Below are 10519 nucleotides of genomic sequence, written 5' to 3' on the forward strand. Positions count from 1 at the left end.
TGATTAGATGGCCAGCCCAGTGTGTGATTAGTGAATAAAGATGTCCAACCCAGTGTGTGATTAAAGATGGCCAACCCAGTGTGTGGTTAGTGAATAAAGATGGCCAGCCCAGTTTGTGATTAGTGAATAAAGATGGCCAACCCAGTGTGTGATTAGTGAATAAAGATGGCCAGCCCAGTTTGTGATTAGTGAATAAAGATGGCCAACCCAGTTTGTAATTACAGATGGCCAACCCAGTTTGTGATTAGTAAATAAAGATGGCCAACACAGTGTGTGATTAAAGATGGCCAACCCAGTTTGTGATTAGTGAATAAAGATGGCCAACCCAGTGTGTGATTAAAGATGGCCAATCCAGTTTGTGATTAGTGATTAAAGATGGCCAACCCAGTGTGTGATTAAAGATGGCCAACCCAGTTTGTGATTAGTGAATAAAGATGGCCAGCCCAGTTTGGGATTAGTGAATAAAGATGGCCAACCCAGTGTGTGATTAGTGAATAAAGATGGCCAACCCAGTGTGTGATTAGTGAATAAAGATGGCCAACCCAGTTTGTGATTAGTGAATAAAGATGGCCAACCCAGTGTGTAATTACAGATGGCCAACCCAGTTTGTGATTAGTAAATAAAGATGGCCAACACAGTGTGTGATTAAAGATGGCCAACCCAGTTTGTGATTAGTGAATAAAGATGGCCAACCCAGTGTGTGATTAGTGGGTAAAGATGGCCAACCCAGTGTGTGATTAAAGATGGCCAACCCAGTGTGTGATTAAAGATGGCCAACCCAGTGTGTGATTAAAGATGGCCAACCCAGTGTGTGGTTAGTGAATAAAGATGGCCAGCCCAGTTTGTGATTAGTGAATAAAGATGGCCAACCCAGTTTGTGATTAGTGAATAAAGATGGCCAACCCAGTTTGTGATTAGTGAATAAAGATGGCCAACCCAGTGTGTAATTACAGATGGCCAACCCAGTTTGTGATTAGTGAATAAAGATGGCCAACCCAGTGTGTGATTAGTGAATAAAGATGGCCAACCCAGTTTGTGATTAGTGAATAAAGATGGCCAACCCAGTGTGTAATTACAGATGGCCAACCCAGTTTGTGATTAGTAAATAAAGATGGCCAACCCAGTGTGTGATTAAAGATGGCCAACCCAGTGTGTGATTAGATGGCCAGCCCAGTTTGTGATTAGTGAATAAAGATGGCCAACCCAGTGTGTGATTAAAGATGGCCAACCCAGTGTGTGGTTAGTGAATAAAGATGGCCAGCCCAGTTTGTGATTAGTGAATAAAGATGGCCAACCCAGTGTGTGATTAGTGAATAAAGATGGCCAGCCCAGTTTGTGATTAGTGAATAAAGATGGCCAACCCAGTTTGTAATTACAGATGGCCAACCCAGTCTGTGATTAGTAAATAAAGATGGCCAACACAGTGTGTGATTAAAGATGGCCAACCCAGTTTGTGATTAGTGAATAAAGATGGCCAACCCAGTGTGTGATTAAAGATGGCCAATCCAGTTTGTGATTAGTGATTAAAGATGGCCAACCCAGTGTGTGATTAAAGATGGCCAACCCAGTTTGTGATTAGTGAATAAAGATGGCCAGCCCAGTTTGGGATTAGTGAATAAAGATGGCCAACCCAGTGTGTGATTAGTGAATAAAGATGGCCAACCCAGTGTGTGATTAGTGAATAAAGATGGCCAACCCAGTTTGTGATTAGTGAATAAAGATGGCCAACCCAGTGTGTAATTACAGATGGCCAACCCAGTTTGTGATTAGTAAATAAAGATGGCCAACACAGTGTGTGATTAAAGATGGCCAACCCAGTTTGTGATTAGTGAATAAAGATGGCCAACCCAGTGTGTGATTAGTGGGTAAAGATGGCCAACCCAGTGTGTGATTAAAGATGGCCAACCCAGTGTGTGATTAAAGATGGCCAACCCAGTGTGTGATTAAAGATGGCCAACCCAGTGTGTGGTTAGTGAATAAAGATGGCCAGCCCAGTTTGTGATTAGTGAATAAAGATGGCCAGCCCAGTTTGTGATTAGTGAATAAAGATGGCCAACCCAGTTTGTGATTAGTGAATAAAGATGGCCAACCCAGTTTGTGATTAGTGAATAAAGATGGCCAACCCAGTGTGTAATTACAGATGGCCAACCCAGTTTGTGATTAGTGAATAAAGATGGCCAACCCAGTGTGTGGTTAGTGAATAAAGATGGCCAACCCAGTTTGTGATTAGTGAATAAAGATGGCCAACCCAGTGTGTAATTACAGATGGCCAACCCAGTTTGTGATTAGTAAATAAAGATGGCCAACCCAGTGTGTGATTAAAGATGGCCAACCCAGTGTGTGATTAGATGGCCAGCCCAGTGTGTGATTAGTGAATAAAGATGTCCAACCCAGTGTGTGATTAAAGATGGCCAACCCAGTGTGTGATTAGTGAATAAAGATGGCCAACCCAGTGTGTGATTAAAGATGGCCAACCCAGTGTGTGAATAAAGATGGCCAACCCAGTGTGTGATTAGTGAATAAAGATGGCCAACCCAGTGTGTGATTAGTGAATAAAGATGGCCAACCCAGTGTGTGATTAAAGATGGCCAACCCAGTGTGTGATTAGTGAATAAAGATGGCCAACCCAGTGTGTGATTAAAGATGGCCAACCCAGTGTGTGGTTAAAGATGGCCAACCCAGTGTGTGATTAGTGAATAAAGATGGCCAACACAGTGTGTGATTAGTGAATAAAGATGGCCAACACAGTGTGTGATTAGTGATTAAAGATGGCCAACTCGGTGTGTGATTAAAGATGGCCCCTGACCCCCATCCGGACTGACTTATATGTTAATACACTGAGTGTACACAACATTACCATAGACATAGCCTGTCCAGGTGACTTCTCTCTCTGTTCCTCCTCCTCCTCCTCTTCCTCTTCCTCCCCCCAGTATCAGGAGACACCAGGAGAGGAGAGCCATCTTAACCCCTATCCTGACTTCTCTCTCTGTCCCTCCTCCTCCTCCTCCTCTTCCTCCCCCCCCCCCCCAGTATCAGGAGACACCAGGAGAGGAGAGCCATCCTAACCCCCATCCTGACTTCTCTCTCTGTTCCTCCTCCTCCTCCTCCTCTTCCTCCCCCAGTATCAGGAGACACCAGGAGAGGAGAGCCATCCTCACCCCCATCCTGACTTCTCTCTCTGTCCCTCCTCCTCTTCCTCTTCCTCTCCCCCAGTATCAGGAGACACCAGGAGAGGAGAGGTATCCTCACCCCCATCCTGACTTCTCTCTCTGTCCCTCCTCCTCTTCCTCTTCCTCCCCCCCAGTATCAGGAGACACCAGGAGAGGAGAGCTATCCTCACCCCCATCCTGACTTCTCTCTCTGTCCCTCCTCCTCCTCCTCTTCCTCCCCCCCAGTATCAGGAGACACCAGGAGAGGAGAGTCATCTTCACCCCCATCCTGACTTCTCTCTCTGTCCCTCCTCCTCTTCCTCTTCCTCCCCCCCCAGTATCAGGAGACACCAGGAGAGGAGAGCCATCCTCACCCCTATCCTGACTTCTCTCTCTGTCCCTCCTCCTCTTCCCCCCCCCCCCAGTATCAGGAGACACCAGGAGAGGAGAGCCATCCTAACCCCCATCCTGACTTCTCTCTCTGTCCCTCCTCCTCTTCCTCTTCCTCCCCCAGTATCAGGAGACACCAGGAGAGGAGAGCCATCCTAACCCCCATCCTGACTTCTCTCTCTGTCCCTCCTCCTCTTCCTCTTCCTCCCCCCCCCCCAGTATCAGGAGACACCAGGAGAGGAGAGCCATCCTCACCCCCATCCTGACTTCTCTCTCTGTCCCTCCTCCTCTTCCTCCCCCCCCCAGTATCAGGAGACACCAGGAGAGGAGAGCCATCCTCACCCCCATCCTGACTTCTCTCTCTGTCCCTCCTCCTCTTCCTCTTCCCCCCCCCCCCAGTATCAGGAGACACCAGGAGAGGAGAGCTATCCTCACCCCCATCCTGACTTCTCTCTCTGTCCCTCCTCCTCTTCCTCTTCCTCCCCCCCAGTATCAGGAGACACCAGGAGAGGAGAGCCATCCTAACCCCCATCCTGACTTCTCTCTCTGTCCCTCCTCCTCTTCCTCTTCCTCCCCCCCAGTATCAGGAGACACCAGGAGAGGAGAGCCATCCTAACCCCCATCCTGACTTCTCTCTCTGTCCCTCCTCCTCCTCCTCTTCCTCCCCCCCAGTATCAGGAGACACCAGGAGAGGAGAGCCATCCTAACCCCCATCCTGACTTCTCTCTCTGTCCCTCCTCCTCTTCCTCTTCCTCCCCCCCAGTATCAGGAGACACCAGGAGAGGAGAGCTATCCTAACCCCCATCCTGACTTCTCTCTCTGTCCCTCCTCCTCTTCCTCTTCCTCCCCCCCAGTATCAGGAGACACCAGGAGAGGAGAGCTATCCTCACCCCCATCCTGACTGACTTCTCTGTCAGAGTGACAGCAGCACCTGCCATCATATTCAGCAAGCCCGTATCCCCTGACAACAGACAAGTGGAGGTTAGTATGAGACACAATGAACCCAGAACCTTTACAGTGATGTTTTAACATTAACCCAGAACCTTTACAGTGAGGTTTTAACAGGAACCCAGAACCTTTACAGTGAGGTTTTAACATTAACCCAGAACCTTTACAGTGAGGTTTTAACAGGAACCCAGAACCTTTACAGTGAGGTTTTAACAGGAACCCAGAACCTTTACAGTGAGGTTTTAACATTAACCCAGAACCTTTACAGTGAGGTTTTAACATTAACCCAGAACCTGTACAGTGAGGTTTTAACATTAACCCAGAACCTGTACAGTGAGGTTTTAACAGGAACCCAGAACCTTTACAGTGAGGTTTTAACAGGAACCCAGAACCTTTACAGTGAGGTTTTAACATTAACCCAGAACCTTTACAGTGAGGTTTTAACAGGAACCCAGAACCTTTACAGTGAGGTTTTAACAGGAACCCAGAACCTTTACAGTGAGGTTTTAACATTAACCCAGAACCTTTACAGTGAGGTTTTAACATTAACCCAGAACCTGTACAGTGAGGTTTTAACATTAACCCAGAACCTGTACAGTGAGGTTTTAACAGGAACCCAGAACCTTTACAGTGAGGTTTTAACAGGAACCCAGAACCTTTACAGTGAGGTTTTAACAGGAACCCAGAACCTTTACAGTGAGGTTTTAACATTAACTCAGAACCTTTACAGTGAGGTTTTAACATTAACCCAGAACCTTTACAGTGAGGTTTTAACAGGAACCCAGAACCTTTACAGTGAGGTTTTAACATTAACCCAGAACCTTTACAGTGAGGTTTTAACATTAACCCAGAACCTTTACAGTGAGGTTTTAACATTAACCCAGAACCTTTACAGTGAGGTTTTAACATTAACCCAGAACCTTTACAGTGAGGTTTTAACATTAACCCAGAACCTTTACAGTGAGGTTTTAACAGGAACCCAGAACCTTTACAGTGAGGTTTTAACATTAACCCAGAACCTTTACAGTGAGGTTTTAACAGGAACCCAGAACCTTTACAGTGAGGTTTTAACATTAACCCAGAACCTTTACAGTGAGGTTTTAACATTAACCCAGAACCTTTACGGTGAGGTTTTAACATTAACCCAGAACCTTTACAGTGAGGTTTTAACAGGAACCCAGAACATTTACAGTGAGGTTTTAACATTAACCCAGAACCTTTACAGTGAGGTTTTTAACATTAACCCAGAACCTTTACAGTGAGGTTTTAACAGGAACCCAGAACATTTACAGTGAGGTTTTAACATTAACCCAGAACCTTTACAGTGAGGTTTTAACATTAACCCAGAACCTTTACAGTGAGGTTTTAACATTAACCCAGAACCTTTACAGTGAGGTTTTAACATTAACCCAGAACATTTACAGTGAGGTTTTAACATGAACCCAGAACATTTACAGTGAGGTTAACCCAGAACCTTTACAGTGAGGTTTTAACATGAACCCAGAACCTTTACAGTGAGGTTTTAACATGAACCCAGAACCTTTACAGTGAGGTTTTAACATGAACCCAGAACCTTTATAGTGAGGTTTTAACATGAACCCAGAACCTTTATAGTGAGGTTAACCCAGAACCTTTACAGTGAGGTTTTAACAGGAACCCAGAACCTTTACAGTGAGGTTTTAACATGAACCCAGAACCTTTATAGTGAGGTTAACCCAGAACCTTTACAGTGAGGTTTTAACAGGAACCCAGAACCTTTACGGTGATGTTTTAACATGGTGTTTATATTGTCTCTCTGTCCCAACAGGAAGTGCTGGTGTTTAGATTGTCTCTCTCTCTGTCTCAACAGGAAGTGCTGGTGTGTGGTCACTCTCTGGAGGTGAATGTAACATCTAGCCTGGAGTTCTACCTCAGTGTGGCCCAGGTCCACCTGCTGCAGCGGCTGCTCCGAGCCAACATGGTGGAGGGACAGGCCTCAGAGAAGACCAGCCAGGTAAGAGACAGTCACATCCTCAGGGAAACTAAGTCTTCTGTGTCACATTGCCGGGCAAGTTAGTTGCAGCAGTATTCAACACCGAAACGTGACATACGCAAACCAACAGGTGAAGAGGTCTGAGTCCATGATAACATGGCTATATACACTGTAGTAGACCAGTGTCAACATGACTGAGAAGACACATGACCTGGTAGTAGACCAGTGTCAACATGACTGAGAAGACATGACCTGGTAGTAGACCAGTCTCAACTTGACTGAGAAGACACATGACATGGTAGTAGACCAGTGTCAACATGACTGAGAAGACATGACCTGGTAGTAGACCAGTGTCAACATGACTGAGAAGACACATGACCTGGTAGTAGACCAGTCTCAACTTGACTGAGAAGACACATGACCTGGTAGTAGACCAGTGTCAACATGACTGAGAAGACACATGACCTGGTAGTAGACCAGTGTCAACATGACTGAGAAGACACATTACCTGGTAGTAGACCAGTGTCAAAATGACTGAGAAGACACATGACCTGGTAGTAGACCAGTCTCAACATGACTGAGAAGACACATGACCTGGTAGTAGACCAGTGTCAACATGACTGAGAAGACACATGACCTGGTAGTAGACCAGTGTCAACATGACTGAGAAGACACATGACCTGGTAGTAGACCAGTGTCAACATGACTGAGAAGACACATGACCTGGTAGTAGACCAGTGTCAACATGACTGAGAAGACACATGACCTGGTAGTAGACCAGTGTCTACATGACTGAGAAGACACATGACCTGGTAGTAGACCAGTGTCAACATGACTGAGAAGACACATGACCTGGTATGAAAGACAAAACAAAACTAAGCTAAATGGGAAATATTATCAACATTACTTTGCACTTTTCACTGGCTGTCCCTCAGGCTGTGGCAGGAGGGACAGAAAACACATTTTGGCTTTTCACCCAATAAATATTAGATTTTTTCATCATCTTTTATAGTTAAAAATTCTTTGTATTGAATTATAATTTTGGGAAAGAAATATTCTCTTAGGTCTGAGTATGTGTCACAGTGTAATAGGAAATGCACCTCTGTCTCTACCTCTCCCCTGGAGCAGAGTGAGCACAGCCTGTCCTCCCTGGGCAGCCAGGTTTGTCTGTGACGACCGGTCTCTATAGCCAGCCTGTCCTCTCTGGGCAGCCAGGTTTGTCTGTGACGACCGGTCTCTATAGCCAGACTGTCCTCCCTGGGCAGCCAGGTTTGTCTGTGACGACCGGTCTCTATAGCCAGCCTGTCCTCTCTGGGCAGCCAGGTTTGTCTGTGACGACCGGTCTCTATAGCCAGACTGTCCTCTCTGGGCAGCCAGGTTTGTCTGTGAAGACCGGTCTCTATAGCCAGACTGTCCTCTCTGGGCAGCCAGGTTTGTCTGTGACGACCGGTCTCTATAGCCAGACTGTCCTCTCTGGGCAGCCAGGTTTGTCTGTGACGACCGGTCTCTATAGCCAGCCTGTCCTCTCTGGGCAGCCAGGTTTGTCTGTGACGACCGGTCTCTATAGCCAGCCTGTCCTCTCTGGGCAGCCAGGTTTGTCTGTGACGACCGGTCTCTATAGCCAGACTGTCCTCTCTGGGCAGCCAGGTTTGTCTGTGAAGACCGGTCTCTATAGCCAGACTGTCCTCTCTGGGCAGCCAGGTTTGTCTGTGAAGACCGGTCTCTATAGCCAGACTGTCCTCTCTGGGCAGCCAGGTTTGTCTGTGACGACCGGTCTCTATAGCCAGACTGTCCTCTCTGGGCAGCCAAGTTTGTCTGTGACGACCGGTCTTTATAGCCATACTGTCCTCTCTGGGCAGCCAGGTTTGTCTGTGACGACCGGTCTCTATAGCCAGACTGTCCTCTCTGTGACGACCGGTCTCTATAGCCAGACTGTCCTCTCTGGGCAGCCAGGTTTGTCTGTGACGACCGGTCTCTATAGCCAGACTGTCCTCTCTGGGCAGCCAGGTGTGTCTGTGACGACCGGTCTCTATAGCCAGACTGTCCTCTCTGGGCAGCCAGGTGTGTCTGTGACGACCGGTCTCTATAGCCATACTGTCCTCTCTGGGCAGCCAGGTTTGTCTGTGACGACCGGTCTCTATAGCCATACTGTCCTCTCTGGGCAGCCAGGTTTGTCTGTGACGACCGGTCTCTATAGCCAGACTGTCCTCTCTGTGACGACCGGTCTCTATAGCCAGACTGTCCTCTCTGGGCAGCCAGGTTTGTCTGTGACGACCGGTCTCTATAGCCAGACTGTCCTCTCTGGGCAGCCAGGTGTGTCTGTGACGACCGGTCTCTATAGCCAGACTGTCCTCTCTGGGCAGCCAGGTGTGTCTGTGACGACCGGTCTCTATAGCCAGACTGTCCTCTCTGGGCAGCCAGGTGTGTCTGTGACGACCGGTCTCTATAGCCAGACTGTCCTCTCTGGGCAGCCAGGTGTGTCTGTGACGACCGGTCTCTATAGCCAGACTGTCCTCTCTGAATCTGTACCTAGTCAATGTTTCCCTCAGTTTTCTATCAGTCACAGTTGTCAGATAGTCTGCCACCAAGTACTGTCTGTTTAGAGCCAAATAGCATTGAAGTTTACTCTGGATTTTTTGTGGTGACTTTCCAACAGGTGATTTATTTTTCTTTTTGTTTTGTGATGATTTGGTTGGGCCAGATTTTCTGAGTGATGTCCTGAGTCTCTATGGGGTTGGTTTGGGTTGGTGAACTGAGCCTCAGAACCAGCTGGCTGAGGGCTGTCCCGAGGCTCTATGGGGTTGGTTTGGGTTGGTGAACTGAGCCTCAGCCAGTTCACCAACCCAAACCAACCCCATAGAGCCTCAGGACAGCCCTCAGCCAGCTGGTTCTGAGGCTCAGTTCACCAACCCAAACCAACCCCATAGAGCCTCGGGACAGCCCTCAGCCAGCTGGCTGGCTGAGGGCTGTCCCGAGGCTCTATGGGGTTGGTTTGGGTTGGTGAACTGAGCCTCAGAACCAGCTGGCTGAGGGCTGTCCCGAGGCTCTATGGGGTTGGTTTGGGTTGGTGAACTGAGCCTCAGAACCAGCTGGCTGAGGGCTGTCCTGAGGCTCTATGGGGTTGGTTTGGGTTGGTGAACTGAGCCTCAGAACCAGCTGGCTGAGGGCTGTCCTGAGGCTCTATGGGGTTGGTTTGGGTTGGTGAACTGAGCCTCAGAACCAGCTGGCTGAGGGCTGTCCCGAGGCTCTATGGGGTTGGTTTGGGTTGGTGAACTGAGCCTCAGAACCAGCTGGCTGAGGGCTGTCCTGAGGCTCTATGGGGTTGGTTTGGGTTGGTGAACAGAGCCTCAGAACCAGCTGGCTGAGGGGACTCTTCTCTAGTTTCATCTCTTGACATTGTAGAGCTGTGTGATGGAATGTTTTAGGGTCACTTGTTTTTAGATGGTTGTAAAATTTGACGGCTCTTTTTTCTATTCGAATGAGGAGGGGGTATCGGCCCAATTCTGCCCTACATGCGTTATTTGGAGTTTTTCTTTGTACTTGCAATACAGCCTTGCAAAACTCTGCATGCAATATTTCAATTGGATGTTTGTCCCATTTAGTAAATTAATTATTAGAGAGTGGACCCCATACTTCACTGTTAGAGAGTGGACCCCATACTTCACTGTTAGAGAGTGGACCCCATACTTCACTGTTAGAGAGTGGACCCCATACTTCACTGTTAGAGAGTGGACCCCATACTTCACTGTTAGAGAGTGGACCCCATACTTCACTGTTAGAGAGTGGACCCCATACTTCACTGTTAGAGAGTGGACCCCATACTTCACTGTTAGAGAGTGGACCCCATACTTCACTGTTAGAGAGTGGACCCCATACTTCACTGTTAGAGAGTGGACCCCGTACTTCACTGTTAGAGAGTGGACCCCATACTTCACTGTTAGAGAGTGGACCCCATACTTCACTGTTAGAGAGTGGACCCCATACTTCACTGTTAGAGAGTGGACCCCGTACTTCACTGTTAGAGAGTGGACCCCATACTTCCCTGTTAGAGAGTGGACCC

The 10519-nt window shown here is 47.9% G+C and overlaps 1 protein-coding gene across 1 annotated transcript in view; it reads left to right on the plus strand.

The window, feature by feature from the left end:
* The window catches only part of LOC139572810 (intermembrane lipid transfer protein VPS13B-like), a 920449-nt gene that overhangs the window by 621086 nt on the left and 288844 nt on the right, over nt 1–10519 (plus strand). Inside the window, exons 33-34 of the mRNA XM_071395592.1 lie at nt 4394–4520; nt 6337–6480. Of these exons, the coding sequence (XP_071251693.1) occupies nt 4394–4520; nt 6337–6480 (271 nt within the window). The remainder of the gene's footprint in view (nt 1–4393; nt 4521–6336; nt 6481–10519) is intronic.

Source organism: Salvelinus alpinus, chromosome 4 (assembly GCF_045679555.1).
Source record: "Salvelinus alpinus chromosome 4, SLU_Salpinus.1, whole genome shotgun sequence".
Classification (NCBI taxonomy): Eukaryota; Metazoa; Chordata; class Actinopteri; order Salmoniformes; family Salmonidae; genus Salvelinus; species Salvelinus alpinus.